The sequence below is a fragment of the Bos taurus genome, chromosome 18 (assembly GCF_002263795.3).
Source record: "Bos taurus isolate L1 Dominette 01449 registration number 42190680 breed Hereford chromosome 18, ARS-UCD2.0, whole genome shotgun sequence".
NCBI classification, from domain to species: Eukaryota; Metazoa; Chordata; class Mammalia; order Artiodactyla; family Bovidae; genus Bos; species Bos taurus.
Genome location: NC_037345.1, coordinates 53,513,164 through 53,538,902, shown reverse-complemented (window position 1 = coordinate 53,538,902; position 25,739 = coordinate 53,513,164). Strand labels below are relative to the sequence as shown.

General features: G+C 49.8%; 3 protein-coding genes and 2 non-coding genes across 5 annotated transcripts; 3 read left to right on the top strand and 2 right to left on the bottom strand.

The window, feature by feature from the left end:
• Window positions 1-6,361: 6,361 nt before the first annotated feature.
• Window positions 6,362-9,233, top strand: IGFL1 (IGF like family member 1). Its single transcript, XM_002695176.6, has 4 exons — window positions 6,362-6,733; window positions 7,747-7,800; window positions 7,913-8,177; window positions 9,045-9,233. Exons 1-4 carry the CDS (start codon window positions 6,709-6,711, stop codon window positions 9,067-9,069), a joined length of 369 nt encoding a protein of 122 aa, XP_002695222.1. The 5' UTR covers window positions 6,362-6,708; the 3' UTR covers window positions 9,070-9,233.
• A 1,206-nt stretch (window positions 9,234-10,439) lies between these two features.
• Window positions 10,440-10,512, top strand: TRNAW-CCA (transfer RNA tryptophan (anticodon CCA)). Its single transcript has one exon. It is a non-coding gene; the product is annotated as a tRNA-Trp (tRNA).
• Window positions 10,513-15,779: 5,267 nt separating this feature from the next.
• Window positions 15,780-16,642, bottom strand: LOC101906366 (phosphatidylethanolamine-binding protein 1-like). Its single transcript, XM_059877577.1, has one exon. It carries the CDS (start codon window positions 16,625-16,627, stop codon window positions 16,064-16,066), a length of 564 nt encoding a protein of 187 aa, XP_059733560.1. The 5' UTR covers window positions 16,628-16,642; the 3' UTR covers window positions 15,780-16,063.
• Window positions 16,643-23,122: 6,480 nt separating this feature from the next.
• Window positions 23,123-25,184, top strand: PGLYRP1 (peptidoglycan recognition protein 1). Its single transcript, NM_174573.3, is given in 3 exon segments — window positions 23,123-23,417; window positions 24,143-24,264; window positions 24,916-25,184. Coding segments are annotated over 3 exon segments (573 nt in total). The 5' UTR covers window positions 23,123-23,148; the 3' UTR covers window positions 25,098-25,184.
• A 102-nt stretch (window positions 25,185-25,286) lies between these two features.
• On the bottom strand, window positions 25,287-25,405 carry MIR769 (microRNA mir-769). Its single transcript, NR_031228.1, has one exon. It is a non-coding gene; the product is annotated as a microRNA mir-769 (primary transcript).
• Window positions 25,406-25,739: the final 334 nt, after the last annotated feature.

The following is a 25,739-nucleotide window of genomic DNA, read 5'->3' as shown; positions in this document are numbered from 1 at the left end:
CCCAAGAGCCCTAAAGCCTGTGCTCTGCAACAAAAGAATCCACCGTGATGAGCAGCCCCTGCATGGCAACTAGAGAGTTGGCTTTCCACAGCTAGAGAAAAGCCCAAGCAGCAGTGAAGATCCAGCATGGCCAAAAATAAATACACTTAATTCTCTAAAAACCGAAAAGTAAAAAGATTTGAATGCAGATGTTGTCAGTCCAGGGAACACAAGGAACTGTCCACAACGCTGGTGCTGACCAATCTCTTTCATTGTTCTGTTGCTGGAACGATACTTTCCCTGAGTAGCTTCACTTTACAGTGTGATTTAGATTCCCACCTGCGCGTGCAGAGTGAAGGCTGGTGTGGTTTGCCTCAATCTGAAACCCTTGATCTGTTTGGTTCCAGACGAAACTCATTCCCTTCTCACTGAGAATCAAACGCACAACTAGGCCTGATTCTCAAGTGTCTTTCTTGACAACAAAGCCACAAAAAACTGTGAAAAGTGCTCAGGAGAAGATATCCAAGGTGCTATCAGGATGTCATGACGTTACAGACCTCATCCTCTGAATTGAGGGACATCTCAGGAGGGTGGCATTTAAACTGAAATCTGGGGGCCGAACGGAAGGCACGTGAAGAGAGTCGGGAGAGGGTCTGACAGAAACCATCATGTATGAACCCTGGAACTTGGGGATGTAGGGAACACATAGGAGGTGGGAAGAGAGTGGTGAGGCATACAACTGAGGAAATAGCTGTTGAGCCCTGGTAGACATCTGGGTTGTAATCAGGCTTCCCTGGTGGCTCTGACAGTAAAGCATCTGCCTGCAATTCAGGAGACTGGGGCTTGATCCCTGGATCGGGAAGATCCCTTGAAGGAGGGAATGGCAACCCACTCCAGTATTCTTGCCTGGAGAATCCTACCGGGGTCCAGCCCTGGTTGGATCCATGGATTCCCTCTGGAGGACGGCGTTGGCGAAAGGATAGATAAAAGGAGAAAGAGAGAATTTTGCAGTTAAGAAAATAGAGGAGAGAAAAGAGGCTGATATTCCTTGGTTTACGCAGAAAGCCAATAAAGCCCCAGCACAGGACTTGCTCTGTTCACGTAGGCCGCAGGCGTCCTCTTGAATCGCGGAAGGTGCCCCACCTTAGGCACCTTGTCGAGTGGGTCTTAGAAGCCCAGGCAGGAAAGTGAACGCAGAGAGCCCCTGCGCTCCATGGAATCAGCCTGAATAGGAAAAGGAAAGAGAAAGAACAACATGGGGAGACCAAGCTTCGGTGAGCAAGGCCCACACTTTATTTTCCAAAGTAGTTTTTATACCTTAAGTTGTGCATAGAGGATAACGGGGGAAGGGGTAGAGTCATGCAAGGTCAGCAGTCCTTGATCCTTATCGAAGCCAGGCTTTCTTTCTGCAAACTTATCATATGTAAAAGTTTTAGATGATTCACATCATCTTTTGGCCAGGAGGCCTGTTAACATTTTATGACCCTTTCTTCAGAAAACTTATTTTTCTCTAAAGGTGATTATTCTAAAGTCAGGCGCCACCCTCCGAAAGCATTAGATAAAGTTGCATTCCTACAGGGCAAAAGTGTGGTGGGCTACAACAAGAAAAGAATTAACTCAAGGGTCCAAGATTACAAACATTAAAGTTACTACTTACATTTCTATACACCAACTATATTAATCAATACACTCCCAGGGACACAGTAGGTAAGGGATATGGAAACTTTGCAGCAAGCATTAGCTCAACAAAGAAATCCTCTACTAGTTCTATTTTAACAATTTTAACTCTGAGAAGCTCTGCATTGTTAGAATATCTTAAGCTTCCTGTGCCTCTGGTGGTTGGGAGACTGTGAATCTGAACAAACCTGTCAGGCAAGCTAGAAAGTCATCAGAGGGGTTTGAATTGAAACACTCCTATTATGCCCAGGAGACTTATTAACCAGAGTTTTAAGTTGATTTTCTTACAGAGAAAGGTGGTCGGGGATAGCCCCCCCGTTAATGTCAGAGGAGTTGGTGAAAGTTGTGAAATAGTAAAACAGACAGATTTTGGTTTGGGGGTAGATGCTCAGGCAGGCCCAGAGGGGTACCCCTTGAGTTCTGGCTCGCCTTGCCCACCAGATCTCTCCCACATGACCTTGTCATGGGTGGAGACTCTCGTGCTGGCTCCCGGCAGAATCCCATGGACAGAGGAACCTGGCGGGCTACAGTCCATGGGGTTACAAAGAATCGGACCCAACTAAAAAACTAACACACACACACACACACACATGCACACACACACATGCGCACGCACGCACACACACACACAAGGAGTTATAATAAGCCGAGGGCAATGGGGAACCATGAGGAATGTGCAAGAAGGACACTTGGCACCTCCGCCCTTCACTGAGGGCCTCCTTGTCTGCAGAGGCTGGGAAGCATCAGTCCACCTTTCCCACAAGCCCTGGTGGCTGGGGTTCCTGATGTATCTGCAGCCCTGGGCATCACAGTCATGCAGTCATCAGGTGTTTCCCCAGCAGCAACCGTGAGTTTAGGCAACAGCTCTGAGATCTGGATCCTAGATCAATGCAAGGAGACACAGCCTAGAGCCTCTTCCTCCAGCCACTCCTAAGACACATAAGCTCTTAATCGACTATATCATTTGGAGGATCTAACCAGGGCTGGGTCAAGCCAAACCATCCATTCTTTGGTCACCTGAAGTCACGTTGCAGGGAGCAGGGATCTGTTTGTGTGATCCCAGGGATAGAGTTGTGTAAAGGAGGGACACAACCTCCCCATCAGCCAGCAGAGGAGGGACCTCGTGGATCTGGGGAGTCCCAGCCCCTCCTCCTGCATACCTGACATTCCTTCCACACACATGTAAGTCCACCTCATTCCTGCCTGTTTCCTGGGACGGGCTCCCTAAGGCCAGATGGAAATAACACCCAGATACTGCCAGGTAGAAGACCTAGTCTATTTATTCCTGGGGCAATCGGAAAGCCAGTGGGGAACCGGTGAGAGCAGGAACTGACAGCAAACCCCTGGTATCACACCCAGGGAGCCGGCTCTGCCAGCCGCAGCCAGGACACTTGGGAACCGTCACCTGGGGCTTCCCCAGGGTGGCCTATGAGCAGAGTCTGCTTGTCCTTCCTAGATGGGCTGGGCCAGGGGTGTTCAGAGGCCCCTGGGCTGGGGCTCAGGAGCCCTGGGATCTAGTCCAGTCTGAGTCACTGACCAACAGTTGGACCTTGGGTCAGTGTCTTGCTTGGCTTCAAGAAACAGAATGACAGAATGAGACAAATAGTTGTGTGAAGTCAGGATCTTACACTTGTTGCCAAGACAGCTAGAACTTTCTTTAGCCGTAAGTAGAGGCAGGTCCCAACACCTAGTGATGGCATCAGCCAACACAGGCCGGGTGCCCTCACAGTCACCTCCGACGTGGACGGTGACTTCCCGTGTGTCTTGGTGGCAAAGATTCTTCCTGCTAATGCAGGAGACACGGGTTCGATCCCTGGGTTGGGAAGATCCCCTGGAGAAGGAAATGGCAGCCCACTCCCATATTCTTGCCTGGAGAATCCCATGGACAGAGGAGCCTGGCAGGCTACGGTCCATGAGGCCACAAAGAGTCAAACATGACTGAGCGTGCACACACATGCAGGAGACACAGCCGTCCCAGACAGTGAGTTCTTATGGTGGGCACAGTAGGATGGGGTTCCCTGAGGAGGCTGGCGGTAGGATGGGACAGAAGTTTTTGCAAAGGCTTTTTTGGTACCTTGAGAAGGGGCCGAGGCAAAATGTGAACCCAGGGCTATCTTATCCCAAAGACTCAGCGCTGCTGAGTTAATGGCTGTGGATCCCCGGAGTTGGGAAGATCCCCTGGAGGAGGGCATGGCAACCCACTCCCGTATTCTTGCCTGGAGGACCCCATGGACAGAGGAGCCTGGCGGGCTGCAGTCCATGTGGTCGAGAAGAGTGGAACACGACTGAAGCGACTGAGGACGCACGCACGTGTCCACAGGTCTCAGAAGCGACACTGCTCTTTGGGCAGCATCCGGGCTCCGCACCTCTGTGCTGACCTCCTTTCACCCTCCTGTTCTTCAGTGACTCAGCTCCAGGCCCAGGAGTGAGGTCTGGGCTCGTCTCTCTTCAGAAACAGAACCCCAACCCTGCCCTAGAAAACATGCCTTCTGCCACATCCTGGCTGCTATCCAGGCATCGACAGCACCCCAGATACTCACAGAGGCAACTGTCCTCCTGGAGCGATTCCAGGAAGAGCATGGAATCAAGGTCAGGAGCAATGTGCTGCTCCAAACTCTAGAACATGACTTGACAACTAGCATTGGGCAAAGGAGGATCCACCCTTGCTTCAAGCCTCCTCCATTCATGACTTTATTAACCAACACCTGCAACTTGCCAGAAAACAGACATTACATCACTACATGGGTTCCAACATTCCTGAATGCGAGTTGCAGTACACAGCATTTAATTGTGAAATAATTAATAAGATTCTGTGTAATTAGCAGAGACGTGGATTGGTCTCAAGATCTTCATACAGATTGAAGTCAAAAGAGGAAAACAAGTATTGTGTATGTGTGGAATCTAGAAAAATGGTACAAGTGATCTTATTTGCAAAGCAGAAACAGAGACACAGAAAACCATGCATGGATGCCCAAGGGGAAAGAGGCGGGCATGGGATGAATCGGGAGATTGGGACTGGCATATATACACTATTGATACTGTGCTTAAAATAGACAGCTAATGAGAGCCTGATGTATAGCCCAGGAAACTCTGTGATGACCTAAATGGGAAAGAAATCCAAAAAAGAGGGGATATATGGAAACATATAGCTGATTCACTTTGCTGTACAGCAGAAACTAACATGACATTTTAAAATAATTTTTTTTAAAACCTGGAAAAAAGATTCTTTGCAGCACATACTAATCCATTCCTTAATCTATATTTTCTTCAATTAAAAAATGATGTAGCCGATGCCCAGCTTGAGTGGTTGTCTAACCTACTAAAATGTTGCAGTCCACAGTTGGGAAATACTCAGAGACTGCAGAAACCCCCAAACTCCAAGGGGCGACGTGGGGCTGGGAGGGGAGCATGCTGTACCCTGCCCCCTCTTCTGCTGTTGTTCAGTCGCTCAGTCTTGTCCGACTCTTTAAGACCCCAAGGACTGCAGCACCCCAGGCTTCCCTGTCCATCACCATCTCCTGGAGCTTGCTCAAACTGATGTCCATTGAGTCAGTGATGCCATCCAACCATCTCATCCTCTGTTACCCACTTCTCCTCCCACCTTCAATCTTTCCCAGCATCAGGGTCTTTTCCAATGAGTTGGCTCTTTGCAGCAGGTAGCCTAAGTATTGGAGCTTCAGCCTCAGCATCAGTCCCTCCAATAAATATTCAGCGTTGATTTCCTTTAGGATTGACTGGTGTGATCTCCTTGCTCTCCAAGGGACTCCCAAGAGTGCTCTCCAAGGGACTCCCAAGAGTCCTCTCCAGCACCACAGTTTGAAAGCATCAATGGGAAAAAGAAAACATTTAGAACTCTGGTCACTGCACAGGTATTTTTGCTGTAGCAGGATCTTCCCTGAGCTCCTAACTCCGGTCTCAACCTTCCTGTCCAGCCTCCCCAGAGCAGACCTGGGGAGACAGATATTCGTAGACACAGATCTGAATACTCTCCTTCCATGCTCAGGACATGGACATGGTGCTCAGTGCACTGAGGATAAAGTCCTGAGTCCTCAATGCTCACAAGGGACTGACCCTGCCCCTCTCCCACTCGCTCCAGCTCCCTCGTCTGTCTTCCACACTCTCTGGGGCTCAGCCTTCCTAAAATACAGTTCAGCCTCATCCTTGAAATATTAGCTCACATATCCCCTCTTCCAGGAATCCCTCCCTGAACACTCAAGGCATCTCATGACCTCCCACTCTAATCTGGGCTCCCACAGCCACTGAGTTTTTACCCAAACCTGACCTCTCTGAGTCATCATGGTCTTAAAGATGGTCTGTAGCCCTCTCTGATGCTACTGAGTAATCACTGCACCTGTAGCAGCCTCTAACTCAGGGCTTGCCACACAGCTCATTCTCAGTGAATCTTTATTGCCAGGCTCTTAAATGTGTCTGTCATCTATTTTAGACTAAAAAAATAAGGGTCGGGCTTCCCTGGTGGCTCAGTGACAAAGAGGCGGGAAGAAAAGCCACTGCGATGAGAAGCCTGTGTCCCGCAACTAGAGAGCAGCCCCTGCTCCCCTCAACTAGAGAAAAACCCGCACGTGGCAACGAAGACCCAGCATTGCCAAAAATAAATAAATAAATAAAATTATTTTTTTTAAAGTCCAGAAAGTAGAAGACTTAGAGGATCTGATGGGAAAGCTGGCGAGTGGATTCATCTTGGGAGAGTGGGAAGGACCCCAAGGATCCCTATTTGCAAAAGAGGCTGCAGTGTCCGGGGTGAGAGGGAGGCTCTGGTGGGGAGGGGGAGGAGGGGGCCCCATGGGTCTCCTCCTGGCTCTCAAAGAATTGACATCATGTTTGACAGTGACGTGACCAAGCTCACATCTGAAACCTGTTGCTGCCCCAGGGCCCCAGCGTGTCTCTGCAGGCCTGGCAGGAAGACAGGAGAGCTGATGAGAGCAGGAGCTTCTTTCTGGGGCAGGTGGGGGCGGGGCTTCGGCGGCATAGTATAAAACCAGCTGCTGGGATCTGCTACACTTCCTTCCACTCCACCGCAGCCAATCCAGAGCCATGACTCCACGACGCTGCATCCTGGGTAAGAAGGACCAAATCCCGACTCTCTTGGAGCCCAAATCCAAAATCAGCCTCAACACCATCCTCGCTTCAATCCATCACTCCTCGTCCCTAGCCCCCAGCCAGACAAGGGACTCCATCATGGCAGTACCCCTGCCACATCCCCAAGGGCGTGCTGCCTGCTCAGTCGCTCAGTCATGTCCAGCTCGTTGGGACCCCATGGACTGTAGCTCTCCAGGCTCCTCTGTTCATGGGATTCTCCAGGCAAGAATACAGGAGTGGGTTGCCATTTCCTTCTCCAGGGGATCTTCCTGACTTAGGGATTGAACCTGTGCCTCCTGCATTGGGTGCTGCTGCTGCTAAGTCGCTTCAGTGGTGTCCGACTCTGTGCGACCCCATAGATGGCAGCCCATCCCTGGGATTCTCCAGGCAAGAACACTGGAGTGGATTGCCATTTCCATCTCCAGTGCATGAAAGTGACAAGTGAAAGTGAAATCGCTCAGTCGTGTCTGACTCTTAGCGACCCCATGGACTGCAGCCCACCAGGCTCCTCCATCCATGGGATTTGGCAGGAGTGTTCTTTATCCCTGAACCACTTGGGAAGACCAAGAGCAGCCCCATCCATGTCCCTGATCAATTTCCAAACTCATGCCCAATGCTGTACATTATGACAGTCTCCCACCCCAAATCCTGGCATCTAAATTTTAATATTGGTCATGGACATAACACAACACCAGTGTTAGCTCAGCTGCCTTTAACGCTTGACTCCAGCTGAGCCTCCTGCTCTGAACTCTTCCCTCCCAGGGAACACCCACATCCCTCAGAACCCCAAACCCATTTCTCTGAGTCCTGCCTGCCTCCTCTCAACTTCCACAGACCCATAATCCGCAGACACCTAACACAGGTCTGTTCCTAAGCTTTCCCTGAGCCTTGGTCAGGACAGACACCCCCTCGGACCCCCCCTCCTCTAGGTTGGGCTCCAGTGGCTGCCCCATCCACTTTTGAGGCCAAGCATCATCCCTTTTTCTCCCACAGCTGTCTTGGCCGCTGTCTGCATCCTTTTGCTTCTCTGTTCACATGCTGCCCCAGGTGAGCCCAGGAGGGACGCGGACGCTGGGGGGTGGGGTGCCGCTCCCAGAAGACCCCAGCCCAGGACTTGCCCACCCCGCTGCCAGGGTGACACCACCTCTGTTTCCTCCAGTGTCCCCCACAGGCACTCAGCTGTTGCTGTGCCAGTCACAAGAGCGATGCGGGGACCAGTTCTACGACCCCCGGCAGGACTGTTGCTGTGACGATGCCGTGGTACCCTTGGGCAGGACCCGGAAGTGTGGGAACTGCACCTTTAGGGTCTGCTTCGAGCAGTGCTGCCCGTGGTTGGTCAACAGGCCCCAGGAGTCCTTCGTGGTGAAGGTGAAAGGTCAAAATTGTTACTCGGCTGTATCCTCAGACGATCGGGTTTGTGGCAGGTGAGGTTCTGTGCCTTCCAAGGGAGGAGGGGGCACGGAGGAAAGGGGGGCCTGCATACTGGTTCTATGACTCATCGCCCCCCACCGAGTGCTTTTCTGGGTCCTTCCGTCCCCATCCACCTACTCTATTCCATCCACCAAAGACCCTGATGCTGGGAGGGATTGAGGGCAGGAGGAGAAGGGGACGACAGAGGATGAGATGGCTGGATGGCATCCATCACCAACTCAATGGACATGGGTTTGGGTGGACTCTGGGAGTTGGTGATGGACAGGGAGGCCTGGCGTGCTGCAGTTCATGGGGTGGCAAAGAGTTGGACACGACTGAGCGACTGAACTGAACTGAACTCTCTGTTGCTTCTTTCTCCTTTCGTTTTTATTTCTATTTCATCCTCTTCGTTGGTCAGCTTGTGTTTCTCTTTTCTACTCCTCTGCCCATAATCTATCCATCCCTCCCTCTGCATCCATCTCTCTCTTGCTCCCCCGCTCTCTCTGTCTCTCTTCAGTGTTGGCTGATCAGAGGTCAGTTGGATGCTGTGTCCTGAATGAGCCTGGAGAGATGTGTTGTCCCCTTAGATCTGGGACATGGAGTGGGTTTTAGAGGGATAGGAGACACTCAGATTCAATCCCTCCCTCCTTATTCTGTCTCCTTTGTAACAGTCATCCTAAGTCTATCCTGAGTAGGGAGACTGGTCCCCTTTCTGTGACCATGGACAATCGTGAGAGGTTACTTTGCTGTTGGATGTCCCCAGGACCCTGACCTCTCACAATGACCCCTGTGACTAATACCGTGAGGGATGATCAATCCCCAGGCTGGACCTGGGGACCCTTAATGAGATCCGTGATTCCCCTTGGCATTTTCTCCACCAGGAGCAAACCAGGAGGCACTCTGTGAATTCTGCAACCTTACATATTCTATCATGGCGGGATCGATGCAAACGGAGTCCTTTCTCCACTTCCAAAGGTGGCAAGATAACACCCACTTTTCCACTTAAGAACAAGTTTCAAGTTACCATGACCTCCTGGTTGCACTGAATAAAAATTCCATTTCAATCACAAGTCTCCGCTTTCTTGCACTGATCTCGACAGGGTGTGGCACAAGGTGGGGGACGCGACTCACAGGCAGGGAGGGACGGGGTCTTCGGCGCGGAGCCCGAGTCTGGACTGGTCTCTCCCTCCCAACCCCCCAACCAAGGAGGGAGGGTGGGTCGGCGCGCCCCCTGGCGGGCACTGGGCCCAGCGCGGGGCGGGGCGCTTCTGAGGGTGGACCAGGAGGCAGAAAGAAAAGTCTCCCCTTTCTTGGAAATCCACCCCGGGGCTGGACTTTGTACCGGCCCAGAGATTGTGGTGTGGGGGTTGGAACTCTCAAAAAGGAAGAATTTGCTTGTCTCCAAAAAGGATTTCCTAGAAAGAAATCAAAATTTGCGCCTTTACAAGATTCTGGAAACGGAGGTATCTGAACTTAGTAAGGCAGAGCACAGGCAAAGGTCAGAGTGGTCGATTGGTAAGACATTCCTCCTCTGGAGTCAGCTCTGCTCAGAGAAGGGCCTGGAAACTTCTGGAATGTTTGGACCTTTAACCGAAGGTCATTTCAGCCCAGGCCTCTCTAACGGCCACAACCAGTGACACCAGCCTTCCACAAAGGTTTAGAACAGAAAGTTGGGGAGAGGGCTGATTGTCGGAGGCCCGTTTGGGGGCACACCCAATTCAGGGACAAAAGGTATCACTTTATTCTGTGTAATTCTGATATAAAATTGTTTTATATCAATATAAAATTAACACATAAGAAAATAATTTCCATGTCTTTCACAACTCAAAAAGTACACTACAGAAGTCTGGGTCCAGGAAGGGACGGGACTGGCCCGTGAAGTAAGTGCAAGGAGAGAGGAAGGAGTTTGGTTCCAGGGTGGGGAGGTGGGTTTGGACACCCTTTCAAGTCATTCTTCACCAGAACGTTCCAGAAGGGGGCTGGGTGCAGATGTGGCTGGGGCCTTCTCTGGTAGTCCAGTGGTGAAGACTCCACCATGTGTAAAATTGATAGCTAGTGGGAACCTGGTGTAGAGCCCAGGGAGCTCAGCTCTGTACTCTGTGATGACCCAGAGGGGTGGGATGGGGGGATGGAAGGGAAGGCCAGGAGAGAGGGGATACATGTATGCATAGAGCTGATTCACTTCTTTGTACAGCAGAAGATGACACAACATTATAAAGCAATTATACTCCAATAAAAATAAACAGAACAGAGACTAGAATAGAACTAAGCAGGCTTCCCTGATGGCTCAGAGGTTAAAGCGTCTACTTCCAATGCAGGAGGCCCAGGTTCGATCCCTGGGTCAGGAAGATCCCCTGGAGAAGGAAATGGCAACCCACTCCAGTATTCTTGTCTCGAGAATCCCATGGATGGAGGACCCTGGTAGGCTACAGTCCATGGGGTCGCAAAGAGTCGGACACGACTGAGGGACTTTACTTTCACTTTCTAAAAATAAATATAAATAAAATGAAGTGAAAAAAAAGAAAAAGACTCCTCCATGCTTCTACTGCAAGAGGCACCATGCCATCTCTGGTCAGGGAATAAGACACTGCTGCTGCTGTTGCTAAGTCGCTTCAGTCATGTCCGACTCTGTGTGACCCCATAGACAGCAGCCCACCAGGCTCCCCCATCCCTGGGATTCTCCAAGCAAGAACACTGGAGTGGGCTGCCATTTCCTTCTCCAATGCGTGAAAGTGAAAAGTGAAAGTGAAGACGCTCAGTTGTGTCCGACTCTTCGCAACCCCATGGACTGCAGCCTACCAGGCTCCTCCGTCCATGGGATTTTCCAGGCAAGAGTACTGGAGTGGGGTGCCATTGTCTTCTCCTGAATAAGACATTACACACCACAAAAAGTAATTAATTATGAAAATAAAAATAAAGAGAAGATCAGGAGGTGGGGCTGCAAATGAGGGGGTAGGAATGTGGGACAGGGCTGTGGGGGTGGGGCACTCAGAGTCTAGCCCTGTGAGTGGACCCCAGACTCCATTCAAACATGGGAACCAGAGCTCAGTCTAGGAGATCAAGGGCCAGGCAGCACAGGTTCGTAGGTGAGACGCTCTGGGAACTTCAGGTTGAAATCTTGCCTCCAAGTGTCCCTCAACTTTTCCTCTTTGTTCTACCCTTTCCCTGTCCTTCCCAGTTGCCTCTTTTCTCAGTCTATGGCCTCAGGATTCAGATCCACCCATTTTCTCCTCACCAGCAGACTCCAGTTTCACTTACTATAATGTTGACACAGAGCTTCCCAGGTGGCTCAGGGGTAAAGCATGCTCCCGCCAATGCAGGAGACGCAGGTGCAATCCCTGCATTTTGAAGGAATCAGGAAGATCCCCTGGAGAAGGAAATGGCAACCCATGCCAGTATTCTTGCCTGGGAAACCCCAGGGATGAGGAGCCTGGTGGGGTCGCAAAGAATTGGATATGACTTAGTGACTAAGCAATGGTGTTGACAATCCCTTCTGGGTGAGATTCTGGAGGAGGGAGCTGGGTGGGGAGACTGGTTCTAGATTCTCTTGCTCCTTTACTGGAGGAGGAGGCGGTAGAGGAGGGGCTTTGAAAATCGCCTCTGCTTGGGATAGGAGGACCGTCCCCATCATCTCTGAGGTGCCGTGGGACCCCCTCCACAGACACCACCAACTCAGCACAGAGACACTTGGCCCAGAATGAGAAAAGTTCTAGTGTCTGTGTGACCTCCAGTCCTGGCATGGGACTTGAAGCGGCCTTGGTTGGTGCATTTCTGGGTCTACTGGGGCCTTGACGAAGATTGCGGCAGAGTCACCCCCTTGGAGAGCTTGTGGAATGATGAGCTCATCATGTTTGAGGGAAGATTCCCATTTCTGGGAGATGGAGGTGACCATCGGAGAGATGGTGCAGGGAAAAAACTGACTATTCTCATCCTCCATTCTCTACCCGGTCACCATGACTGGATTGTTCATGGGCTCCTCTCACTAAACCTCTTGAAAAATGTCCATTGGTGTGGAAAGTGCCTTCCAATATATTAAGTATTTTATTAAAAATTCCACACCTGTAGGGGCTTCCCTGGTGGTCCAGTGGTTGAGTCCAAGCTTCCAATGCAGAGGTCCCAGGTTGGATCCCTGGTCAGGGAACTAGATCCCACATGCCGAAAGTAAAGATCCCGAGTGCTGCGACCAAGACCTGGTGCACCAAATAAATACAATTTTTTTTAATTAAAGGAAAAAACAAACAAAAAACACAAAAGCCTTTCCTGGCTCAAAGGAACAGAGCCCCTTGGAGAAATGACTGATCTGGGAGCTGAGGCAGGGAAAGCACAACCTAGGCTGAAACATTTGGGGCCAGAAAGTGTGAAAGGGAGTAGACAGAGAGTGACAGGGACTTGTCAAAAGGACCTTGCCCCACAGTTTCTCATCACACATGGCCCAAAGCTGGCTCCAGGTGCTTGCTCTTCACTCCGCACCCCATCAGGAGATGCGCGTGCGGCGGCCTTGGCGGGCTGGGCGATCCTCGGTACCCATCTCAGCAGACCAGCGCCTCCATTGCGCGAAGGTGGCTCTCATGCAAACCCCTGACTCACACACCTAGACTCCTTGTTCCGCATTTCCAGACGGGTCGGGTGTGTGGCCAGCCTCACCACTGACCTCACGCATTCGCTTCATATACTTTGGTCCTGGTCCAGCGCTTGGAATCCCCCAACCCACGTCCACTAGTACAACTCACGCGGGGTGCACGGGGCACACTCCACCCCAGTCCCGACCACATACCTGGTCGCTGTGGGGCAGAGCAGGGAGGGAGAGCAGTTATGTCACGGGAGAGACAGGCCCCCAGGGAAATCACAAAACAGGACTCCTTCGAGGCTAAGTGACCCACCTGAGACTAAGGGAGAAAACGCGCGGCGACGCGTGTGGACAAACAGGGTCGGCGCGCCCTCTGGCGGCGAAAGTGGGGACACGCGGGGAAGGATGCTCCATCTCCCACAATGCCAAGAACAATCCCCAGGTTAGAGCTGAAGGTGAAATGAAACTGTATTTCATCCAAGTGAAATACAGTGTACCAGGCTTTTCAGAAGTAGTTATTCGTTTCCTTACTTACTGTCTGTCTTCCCCACATGAACGTGAGTGCTGGAAAGTCCTGTTTTGCTCACAGCTGAATTCCTAGCACCTACAACAGGTAAGTGGGACACACAGCGGGTGCTTAGTAAGTTATATGGACTGGAATTAACAATTTTGCCCTTGGATTCAGGCTTGAGTCTGACTCCGCAGGGCAAGGCATCCCCAGGAGCTAAAATGTGCCCGAGTCCCCATTTCTGGACATGGTCTGGGACCTCGAAGCCCCCGAATTTGCTGAACAAGTAGCTCAGCCTTTTTCTGAAACTTGGGCATGGGCCTGTTCCCTGAGTCAGTGATGTTAGGGGATCGGGAGTGCACCTCTAAACCTGAGGAAACCGCTCTATCTCTGGGGCTGTGGACAGAGCAGGGGCAAGCTGGTGGGGTGCACAGGTGGCCCCCATGGTGGGATGGGGGAAGGGCATTTAGAAAAGAAGAGGGATGGTCTTCAAGTTAGGAGTGGAGGGGCCTCCTGTCTGAAAGTCTCCATGTTCCTGGGTAGAATTCCAAGCTGTCAGGGAATTCTAAATTCCAGTGGGATCTTCCAGCCTCCAGTTCCTCCCCATTCCTGCAGGATGGGGAGCTGGGAGCACCTGTGAATGGAGGTTGCTTGAATAGCCCAGGTAAGGGGAGAAGACGCATATAGGGAGTCCTGAATGGGGAGGAGGGAGGTGTGAAAGGAGAGAAGTCCCCTCCCCCAGTAAAAAGGAACTAAAAGCAAGTGTTTATCACATGAGTATCGCAAATTACTGGAAGACTGACAGGGGGTACCCTCACGATCCAATAAATGTGAGAGAAAGCTGCCCCCCTTCCCCCACCTTATCTCCCCAGAGTGAACCTAGGACTTTGGCAGAAAAGAAAGTCCACTTTGAAATCACACCACCCAGAGTCGTTTGATAGGGACTGTCACTTTGCACGTATCTTTCTGTTTTCTTTTTTGGAGGTGTCTTTGTGAAGAGGGTAGATCATATTTTGTTTAGCAGCTGTTTGCTTGGTGTAAAACTTTGAAAAACTATTTATTGGGACTTCCATGGTGGTCCAGTGGTTAAGAATCTGCCTTCCGATGTAAGAGACGTGGGTTTGATCCCTTGGTTGGGGGACTAAGATCCCACATGTTGTGGAGCAACTAAACCCTATACCACAATGAAGATCCCATGGAAGACCCAATGCAACCAAATAAATCAACATATTTTAAAATATTTATTTATTTTGGCTGCACCAGGTCTTGGCTGTGGCACCTAAGATCTTCACTGCAGCACCCATGTGGGATCTAGTTCCCTGACCAAGGATGGAACCCGGATCCCCTGCATTGGGATTGTGGAGTCTTACCCACTGGACCACCAGGGAAGTTCTGGGTGTATAACTTTTAAATCTTTAGCAATAGGGTGTGTAGGCCTCCATCTGTACTCTATTAACCATCGTGTGAGAGGCAGCCCCAGTGTTTACAACAGCCCTGTGAGGGAGGGACTGTTGTGAAGTCCATTTCACAGAGGGAGAAAGTGAGGGTGACTCAACCTGTGATATTCATATGCGTTTATTGCCAACTGTGTGCTTAGAACTTAGGATATAATGGTGTGTGAGAGGGGGAAATGATAGCCCATTTTTTACCTTTAAATGGGGCAAAAGTACATCCTGTACTTCTGGGGACAATCTCGTGTTTGCCCACTGATGCAACGTAAATATTAAGGGCTCCCTCATTCACTCTGAGGTGTCATGGTTTGGACAATAAATTATATGATGGCCCTTCTTAGAGACCGCACTGTATGGGAGAAACAAAGATTAAAGAATGAAACAGGGAGGTTTATAACTCCAGTTGTGACAAATACAGAGATGGAAATAGTGTGGGGAAAGTAAAATAGCAGGGTTTGTCTTCGTCCAAGATATCAGAAAGGCAGTGTCAGTCTGAGAAGGCGATGCTGAAGGACTAGTAAGTGACAATTAGGATGGAGCAGGTGAGCGGGGAACATTCCACGCTTGGGAACATCGAGGGAAACGTAAAGACGCTGCTTTGTGTTTTAATTTTTTTTTTCACATCTACACAGTGTTTTTATTTTTATTCAAACTATAAGCAAACAGCAAAATTAACACAATATTCACCAACTCCAGACCCGTTTTCTTTTTTAAACCAAAGTGTGATCAATTTAACAAGCACAGACTTTCAGATTCTGATAACCTCTTACCCAGCCCTGCTGCTCGTCTAGATGGCCAGGCTTTAACAGCAAAGCAATTTCTTCTACGGAGCTTTTTCCAGTATTGCTCTTTAAAGGAGCCACAGTGGGACACTGACACGCAGTAACCAGCCTGAGACGTGGGGGGTTAGTGGACATGCTGGCCCCTGGTTGTCTTGGTGAGACAGAGCCGTGAAAACACATGCCAGTAGGTACCTTCACACACAATTCTGTGCTCAGGCTCACAAAGGCAGAGACAGTCAATCTCTTTTTTGTTTTCAACCTCCCTTAAAGACTCTTTGAAGTTCTGTTCTAATACTGCAGACCTGGTCTTTTTACCAGAATTTTTTTTCTTCTTTAAAGTCTGGGTTGTTGTTCGTCTATTAACATTTGGATAAACTGCATCACAGTACCAAAGAATCCCCCACCAAAACGGAGTTCAAATTTGATCAAAACATAACCCCCCTAAAATTATACAATACAGGCAGAAGGAAAGAAAAGTCACCCTAAATCTAAATCTGACCACTCAGGGCTTAGGCAGAGAAATGGGGGAAAATCTACATGCATCACTAAACTGAAACACTGTCTGGGAACTCTGGGACAGTGTCCATCTCCTCTACTTCCCAGACAGCTGCTCGTAGAGCTTGGGCACATAATCATCCCATTTGGCCTGGTAACACGTGCCGGCCACTGGGGCCCCAAGCTCGTACTTTTTGCGGAAAGAGGCCACCTTGAATTTGCCACGGTGGTCTCCAGATCGGTTGCTGAGAATGGGCTCATCACACTTCAGTGGTCCTTTCTGCTCATAAACCAGCCAGACGTAGCAGTGCAGGCCTGTGCCCTTGGGAGGCCCAGAGCCCACATAATCGGAGAGAACCGTGCCACTGCTGATGTTGTTGCCCTTCATGTTGACCACCAGGAAATGGTGCCATTCCCTGTATTTGGGGTCCTTCCCGCTGGGAGCATCCGGATCTGTCAAGACCAAGGTGTACAATTTACCTAGATCAAGGCCATCCCATGTAGTGCTGGTGGGCCAGTTTTTAACCTGGGTGGGTGTCAGCACTTTGCCCAGTTCGTCGATCTCCGCCCCGCCATATTCGACCTGCAGCGGGTGCTGCGGCCGCTCATCCATTTCCTGCAGGCTCAGAGGCCCGGGCCACTTGCTGAGGTCCACCGGCATCACGGAGCCGAGCGGGTCAGATAGCAGAGAAAGTGGCTTGTGGACTCCTGCTTTGTGTTTTAAACTTGTTCTTGCTAGAATTACCATTTATTGGACTTCTATCATTGTTGCTATAACAAAAAAACAAGTATTTTTTATTAACTGCAAGAAAATCTCGAGGGGATTTCAGTTCAGTTCAGTCACTCAGTCGTGTCCGACTCTTTGCGACCCCATGAATCACAGCACGCCAGGCCTCCCTGTCCATCATCAACTCCCGGAGTTCACCCAAACTCACGTCCATCGAGTCGGTGATGCCATCCAGCCATCTCATCCTCTGTCATCCCCTTCTCCTTCTGCCCCCAATCCCTCCCAGCATCAGAATCTTTTCCAATGAGTCAACTCTTCGCATGAGGTGGCCAAAGTATTGGAGTTTCAGCTTCAGCATCAGTCCTTCCAAAGAAATCCCAGGACTGACTTCCTTCAGAATGGGCTGGTTGGATCTCCTTGCAGTCCAAGGGACTCTCAAGAGTCTTCTCCAACACCACAGTTCAAAAGCATCAATTCTTCGGCGCTCAGCTTTCTTCTCAGTCCAACTCTCACATCCATACAGGAGCACTGGAAAAACCATAGCCTTGACTAGACAGACCTTTGTTGGCAAAGTAATGTCTCTGCTTTTGAATATGCTATCTAGGTTGGTCATAACTTTCCTTCCAAGGAGTAAGCGTCTTTTCATTTCATGGCTGCAATCACTATCTGCAGTGATTTTGGAGCCCACAAAAATAAAGTCTGACACTGTTTCCACTGCTTCTCCATCTATTTCCCATGAAGTGATGGGACCAGATGCCGTGATCTTAGTTTTCTGAATGTTGAGCTTTAAGCCAACTTTTTCACTCTCCTCTTTCACTTTCATCAAGAGGCTTTTTAGTGCCTCTTCATTTTCTGCCATAAGGGTGGTGTCATCTGCATATCTGAGGTTATTGATATTTCTCTCGGCAATCTTGATTGCAGCTTGTACTTCTTCCAGCCCAGCATTTCTCATGATGTACTCTGCATAGAAGTTAAATAAGCAAGGTAACAATATACAGCCTTGACGAACTCCTTTTCCCATTTGGAACCAGTCTGTTGTTCCATATCCAGTTCGAGGGGGTTTATACCAGCTGAATTAAGTATTTTAAAAAATTAAACAACAGCTGATGAATTAAATATTTTAAAAATTCAGCTTCCTAAAACATAGCGAATAAATCTAATTTCAGCCTATCAAAAAAGTACTCAAGTAATACTTTATATAAAATAGGTAACCAACAAAGCCCTACTGTGTTGTACAGGGAACTATACTCAATATTTTGTAATAATTTATAAGGGAAAAGAATCTGAAAAAGAATATCAATACATATATATGTAAATATGTGTGTGACTGAATCACTTTGCTGCACACCTGAAACTAATACAATATTGTAAATCACCTATACTTCAATTGAAAACTTACATGCGACTTCCCTGGTGATCCAGCGGCTAAGACTCTGAGCTCCCAATGCATGGGGTAGGGGTTTGATCCCTGGCCAGGGAACTAGATCCCACATACTGCAGCTAAGAGTTCACACCTGATGCAGCCAGATATTTAAATAAATAAATATTTTTAAATTACATTAAAAACATTTAAAAGACTCAAGTAATACAGTCCCAACTGTTATGGGCAATATAACAATTACCCATTGTTATAAATTGCTCTAAATGTTCGCAGGGGCATGTCTCATTTTTAGGCTGACAAGACACAGAATAAATAAAATTCTAACAAGGGAAGTCTTCATCCCACCTAGCTAATGACTGCACCCTAAGTTCCGTTAAGGAATATGTGTAAATATTTCTGTCTTTTTTACAAAAGGTTAGTTGAGTGTTTTGTAATCCGAAAGTTAAATTACAAGGTTGCTGAATTTCTTCAAATTCCTCTTTGTACAGAGTCCCCTGGGGGCAAGGTAGTCAAAGTTTCTTCATGGACAGCAAAAGGGCAGGGTGGCTGGGCAACTCCGGAAGAAGGTCTTGGCCATGATCGTGGTGAGGCTGGGGTGGAAGCAGCCCATTCTGTAGGCCATGGTGAGGAGCATAGGTCTCATCCTGAGTCATGAGGAGCCATGGAAAAAATAAGTCTGGGTTTTTGATTTGAGCCTGGGCCTCACAGGGGCCAGGGTGCATGATGCAAGGTCATTGAGAAGGTAGGAGCAAAATCCAGGTTCGAGAAGATGGTAACTGAATCGGAGTGGAGAGAGCAGAAATAGACAGGAGTATCCTGATTTATCAGATATTTAGGAGACGGACTTCCCTGGTGGTCCAGTTGTTAAGAATCTACCTTGCCAACGCACGGGACACAGATTTGATCCCTGGTCCTGGGAGATCCCATATGCTGTGGAGCAACTAAGCCCGTGTGCCACAACTACTGAGCCGCACACTCTAGAGCTCGTGCTCTGCAACAAGAGAAGCCCCTGCTCACAGCAACCAGTAGAAGTCCATGCTGAGCAATGAAGACCCAGTGCAACCAAAAAAAAAAGTGGGGGGGTAGTATTTAGGAGATAGCAGCATCATGACTTGGGGATGGACTAAACAGGCATCCAGTCATTCAGTAACTATCTATCGAGCATCTGCTTGGTGCTGGGCATCATTTTGGGTGCTGTTTTGGGGAGAGGGTAGGAGATGGTCAAGGATGGTGCTCAGATTTATGGCTTTTGTAACTGGAAGATGATCATATCATTCGCTCAGACAGGGACTCCCAGAAGAGGGCCAGTTCTGGAGGAGGAAATCCTCCATTTTGGAAATCCTGTGTTTGAGGTGCCTCTGGAGCACCCCAGTGGAGATGTCAAGTAGGCAGGTGGATACGCAGATCCAGGATTCAGCTGAGAGCTCAGACATAAAAATAGGAAAATTGTCTGCCTTTTGGTGTGACTGAAGCTATTGTCTGGATATGGTCACCTGGCAGAAGAGTATACTGATCAGGAAGGGAATAATGAGTCTGAAAGTGAGAACAAAAGACCAGCCAGAGAAGGAGAAGGAAAATCAAGAAAGTCTTAGGACACAAAAGCTAGAGGAAGTGCGCATTCTGAGGAGGAGGAAGCATTCAGCTCTGTCCAATGCTGTCCAGTTGCTCAAGGTTATTCAGTGGCAGAGCTAAAATGTAAAGCTAGGTTCACACCATACACAATTATAAATTTTAGCCCAGGTAAAGGTCTAAAAGTCACACACACAGTAACGTCTTTTTAATAGAAAATGTTTTATAATCTTATTTGTGGAAAGATCTTCTTAAGGTAAGACAGAAAACAAACTATTTTTTAAAAATTTTAATAGACTGGAGGAAAAGATTTGCAGTACATAGGGTTAAATCCTCATATGCAAAAACCCAACAGGAAAATGATTAAAGAAATAAGCAAACAGTTCCCAGAAGATGGACACAAACATCCATTAATATGTAAAAAGATATGTAAAATATGTCTAAGGTTGAGGAAATGCAAGTAAGACAATAATGAGATACCATTCCTTGGACTGATCACATGGCTGGAGAAACGAAACACTAAAACTTCTTTAGGAATGCCATTAAGCAATACCTAATAAAATCTAAAACGTAGCTTTTTCCTGACCAGGATATTTGTCCATGGTGTCCTCATGGTATGCAAAGTAACAGAGCTCTCCACTATTCACTCTATTAACTATCAATTCTATTAATTGTATTAAGTCTATAAAAAGTGCATTTGTACCCTTTTCTATATGTACCTGATTCTTTAATGCTCTATAAAGAACCGAGACACAAAATATACATACTCAACAACTCAGCAACCCTAGTAATGGGGTTGTTTTCTTTACTTTGCAACTTGATAAGAAAAGGCAATCCAATTTTTTTTTAATGGTCAATGGAAAATTAAAGACAACTGACCAAAGACACATCCGAAATGGGCAGCAAACAGAGAAATACAAAGTCCCTCAAGTGGTTATAAAATCACCAATTAATGTTCCAAAAGATTCCACTTTATACCCATAAATTTAAGAAGTGATAACACCCACTTTTGGGGTGAGTGGGGGCTCCAATACATTAGTAGTAGAAATATGAACTGTTAACAGTCTTCTGGGAAAAACAATCTGGTAATATCTATTAAATACGTATACCCTTCGACCTAGCAAGTCTATATGTATGATTTATAAACACTCCACTGTGTAAGGCTGCTATGTCTGACAATAATATTTTGTGCAGCACTGGGGGTAGGGGGTGAAGAGGGACTGAAAAATCTTCAAAGAAGAAATTCTATCCGACTTCCCTGGTGGTCCAGTTGTTTAAGAATCTGCCTACAAGTGCAGGGGACACGGGTTGGATCCCTGATCCAGGAAGATTTCACATGCTGAAGGGCAACCGAGCCCGAACACCACAACTACTGAGCCTGCGCTTTAGAGCCCGTGAGCTGCAACTACTCAGCCTGCCTGCCTACAGCCCGGGCTCTGCAACGAGAGAAGCCACTGCAGTGAGGAGCCCGTGCACTCGAGAGTGGGCCCTGCTCGCCAGAGAAAGTCTGAGCGCAGCAAGGAAGACCCAGCACAGCCAAAAATAAAATTTTAAAAAGAAATATTATGTAACTTTTATGAAAGACAGATTAGAACTATGTAGATGTTGCCCTGGAGAGATGCCAATGAAATATTAGGTGACAAAAGGCAAATCGATGCTATGGTTTTGATTTTACTTTTGTCCATACATGTATGTTTGTAGGAAGCAGAATGTGGTTTGGAGCTTAATCTCTGGAGTCTGGAACTTGTGGCAACATCCAGGCATCACCATCTTCTCCCTGAATGTAATAACCCTTTTGTGCCTCAGCTTCCTTGATTATAGAAAAGGCAGGGTTAATAATATCTGCCTCACACACCTTGCCGGGAGCATGCACTGAGATCATTCATGAACATGCTTGAGGATGCCTGGTGAGCCATTTAGCGATATCATGAGGTATAAGCATGATCCACATAAGCTTGGAGGATACGGTGGAAGAAAATATACCACACTCGTCTCATTGGTGACCTCGGGTGGGTGGGGCTGGACAGAGGGGGACACAGCTGATTAAAATTTGTGTCAATTCAACTTGTTACAGCCAGCATACATTATTTTTAATTTTTTCCATTTATTTACTTTTGGTTGCACTGGGTCTTTTTGTGGCGAGCAGGCTTTCTCCAGTTACGACCAGCAAAGGCTACTCTCTAGTTTTGGTGCACAGGCTTCTCATTGCGATGGCTTCTCTTGTTGCAGAACCCGGGCTCTAGGCACATGGGCTTCAGTCGTTGCGGCCCATGGGCCCTAGAATATGGGCTCAGTAGTTGTACGTGGGCTTAGCTGCCCCTCGGCATGTGGAATCTGCCTGCACCAGGCATCAAACCCGTGTCTCCTGTATTGGCAGGTGATTTCTCAACCACAGGACCACCAGGGAAGTCCTTTAAAATTTTCTCATTAGAGCATGGTTGATCTACAATGTTAATGTAGCGTCTGCTATACAGCAAAGTGTAGCATATGTTATCTTGTTAAAAAAACACAAAACCCTACCAAAGTAGAAGGAAAAGCAAACCAGGCAGTCTTCCCTGAACTCAGCAAGTGCCTCTAGGAGGTAATGGGAAAGGAGACCTGCGCAAGGCAGAGTCCCCAGGGGAGTCTTCTGCCCCACCTGTGATCCCAAGCAGCTGAGTGGTGCTAGGTAATGGCTGTTCCTCTCTGGACCTCAGGATCCCTCCTGTGGAGCTTACCTCCAAGGGAAGATCTGAGGTCAAATCCCGGTGAAGCTTATGTGGCACTCTGAGTCAGACATCTTCTAAGCAATCATCCCATGAATTAGATACTTTATAGGATCAGGCCCATTTTGCAGGTGGGGAAAACTGAGTCACAGAAAGGTTAGAGTCACTTGCGCAAGTTCACACACTGGAATGTCACCAGATTTAAACACAGGCAGCCTGGCTCTGAATGGGGGTTCTGGACCACCAGGCTCTCCTATCTTCCATGTGTCAGCAAAGTGATCAGCCCGCTTCTGGCCTCAGTTTACTCAACTGTGAAATGGGCTTTCCATATCAGGCTTAGGCCCAGGAGAAGTGCTTTCAAAAATGGGCGCCTGTGTTTCTTCAGTTCCTTGCAGGAAGAAGGCAGAAGAGGCCTCAGGGCCTCCCTGTTTTCTCTCCTCCTGGTTTTAAGCTCCTGGTGAGTTGTCCAATGGCTCACCGAGGGCAGAGACAAAGCAGGGCAGAGATCCAGACACTGGGTCTTCCAGAAACCACGGTTTCGCCCAGGGGCCTGTGTGCCTCTCCCCACCCCCGACTCCCAGCTGGATGAGCGGGCTCCCCTCTCCCTACCCCGCCCAGACCTGACCATACCACATCCTGTTGGGGCCCCGCCAGAGCAGGAAGAGGAGTCCCTCCGGTTGTGAGGCAAGACCTTTACCGCATGGCTCCCTCCACCCCACTGCCCCCACCGAGTCCCCGTAGATAAAGGCCCAGGGCCGCCGCGCGTCCTAGGAATCTCCGCGTGTCCTTTCCTGCCTGCCATGTCTCGCCGCTACACACCGCTCGCCTGGGTCCTCCTCGCCCTCCTGGGCCTCGGGGCGGCTCAAGACTGCGGCAGCATCGTGTCCCGCGGAAAGTGGGGGGCCCTGGCATCCAAGTGCAGCCAGAGGCTAAGACAGCCTGTGCGCTACGTGGTGGTGTCGCACACGGCGGGCAGCGTCTGCAACACTCCGGCCTCGTGCCAGAGGCAGGCCCAAAACGTGCAGTACTACCACGTGCGGGAGCGGGGCTGGTGCGACGTGGGCTACAAGTGAGTGCACAGGGGAGGCCGGGGCTGGAGCCGGGGATATAGGCGAGAGGAGCGCGCGGGGCGACGGGAGACCGCGGGCACCAATTCTGGAGCCGCCTGCAACGTCTGTTTCTCCCCCAGCGTCGCCGCTTAGGGCTGGGCTTGTGCAGGCAGTGCAGACGTGCAAGGGGGAGGGGAAGGGGCTGCAGTCCTGGCTCTGACCCCAGAGGAAGGGACAGCTTTTGCAGGTGCACAGGAACAAGCCCTGTGCACTGGATTCGCTTGGTAAAGTCTAGTGCCTGGTGAAGCCGGGGTTGGGGCTACAGTCCCAGCTCCATTTACCGCTGCTTGAGCCCTGGGGCAGGCAGTCCCCTCTCTCAGCTTCAGGGTCATCTCCCTCGTCTGCAAAGTCAACCGGGTCGTGGGCCACTCTATTGCTGAGCCAGCCAGTACTCCTTAGAACGATGCCTGGCTGTGTGACCTCGGGCAGGTGTTGCCACCTCTCTGAGTAGCTATCGGATGGGGGCAGTGGCAACTCATGGGGTTAGGGATGCGAAAAGGTGCACTAGAGCTGTGCTTGACAAATAGCAAGGGCGAGGGTCATTGTTTTTATTGTGGAAGATCAGGGGATAAGGAGGAGGGTTGTTGGGGAAATTGTGAGTGGCAGGGGCAGGGACAGGGGTGGGGTGAGCAGAGGAGGGAGGAGTCCTCCTTCAGGAAGCCCTCCATCATTTTCCCACCCACAGTTTCCTGATCGGAGAAGATGGGCTCGTGTATGAGGGCCGGGGCTGGAACACCTTAGGTGCTCACTCTGGGCCCACGTGGAACCCCATAGCCATCGGCATCTCCTTCATGGGCAACTACATGCGTAAGTGTCCAGCCATCAGCGAGGGGGCTGACATGGGTTCTGGGGGATGGCACTTCGTGCTGCGTCCTGGCTGGGAGGCTCTGCCACCTACAACCTCTCTGACCTCAGGCGTGATTCTGTTTCTGAGCCTCGTTTCCTCTTTTGGATAAAGTCCATTTCCAACTACACGGTTTCAGATGAGTTCATCTCTATAAAAGTTCTTAGGTCAGTCCATGAACTGGAGGGTTAGGGTTAACCTGAGAAGTGCTTGGAGTGAATTGCCATTTCCTCCTCCAGGGGAATCTTCCCGACCCAGGGATCGAACCCGGGTCTCCTGCATTGCGGGTAGATTCTTTACCGTCTGAGCTACCAGGGAAGCCCCAGAAGTGCTTGATAAGTGGCAGCTACAGCTGTGGATCGGATGGGAAGGTCTGGGGGCAGAGGAGGGTGAATAAATGATCATCTTGAAGGCCGACACTTGTGGAGGGCTTGCTCTATACACAGTCACTCATCTTATCCCCCAGCCCTGTGGGCAGGTGCTGTCATTCTCCCCTTTCACAGATGAGAAAACTTAGGCACAGAGAGCAGTGGCAGGCCGGGTTCTGGGCCCAAGTGGGCCTCCCTCGGCCCTTGGAGGAAGCCCCAGCCTAACTCCTGCCTCTCCTCCCCCAGATCGGGTGCCCCCGGCCTCTGCTCTCAGGGCGGCCCAGAGTCTGCTGGCTTGTGGCGCAGCTCGGGGATACCTGACTCCTAACTACGAGGTCAAAGGACACCGCGATGTGCAGCAGACGCTCTCTCCAGGGGACGAGCTCTATAAAATCATCCAGCAGTGGCCGCACTACCGCCGCGTGTGAGGGCCTGTCCGTCTTCTCACACCCCACCCATCCCATCAGAAACCCCACCGCCTTCCCCTGCCCCAATAAAGGCGAAGCTTAAACTGTATTCCTGTGTCCTGCCATATGCCTCTTCTCTCTTCCTCCCACAGACCTCAGCCACACACCCCGCCCCTACCCCTAACCTCCCAGCACTCTGACCTTGCTGGTGCTCAGAACCCAGAGGTCCCGACCCTGAACCGAGACCCCAGAGATCCCAGCTGGGAAGCAACATCACAGCTCAGAACCCGGAGGTCTCAGGTCAGAGCGCCGGGAATCAGCACCAAGTCCGCTGAGACGTCACCACCAGCAGCTCAGGAGTCCTCACCTCCTGGACAGTGAGCCATGCTACAAGACACCCCCTCTCTACCTCACCACCAAAGACATTCAGTGCAGCATCTCTGCTCGGATCGCTGTGGGGATGAGCTGCTCACTCCCAACCCTCGGGTCCCCCTCTTTCATCGCTTTAGAAAGTGCGGGAGTCTTTCCTGAGCCTGTAGCCCCATCTGCCTCCCAAGTCACAGCCAGAAATACACACAGGTCCCAGTTAAACACCCTGCCATCCCAGCCACCAGATCTTCATTTCTCCCCACTCCACCCCAACCCTTCAGTCATAAACTGAGG

Excerpts from the sequence above, each read along its gene's own strand:
- LOC101906366 (XM_059877577.1), bottom strand. The coding sequence starts at position 16,627 with ATGCCGGTGGACCTCAGCAAGTGGCCCGGGCCTCTGAGCCTGCAGGAA.
- IGFL1 (XM_002695176.6), top strand. The coding sequence starts at position 6,709 with ATGACTCCACGACGCTGCATCCTGG. Across the intron at positions 6,734-7,746 it reads TCCACGACGCTGCATCCTGG|CTGTCTTGGCCGCTGTCTGC; the intron begins GTAAGAAGGACC and ends TTTCTCCCACAG. Across the intron at positions 7,801-7,912 it reads CTGTTCACATGCTGCCCCAG|TGTCCCCCACAGGCACTCAG; the intron begins GTGAGCCCAGGA and ends TGTTTCCTCCAG.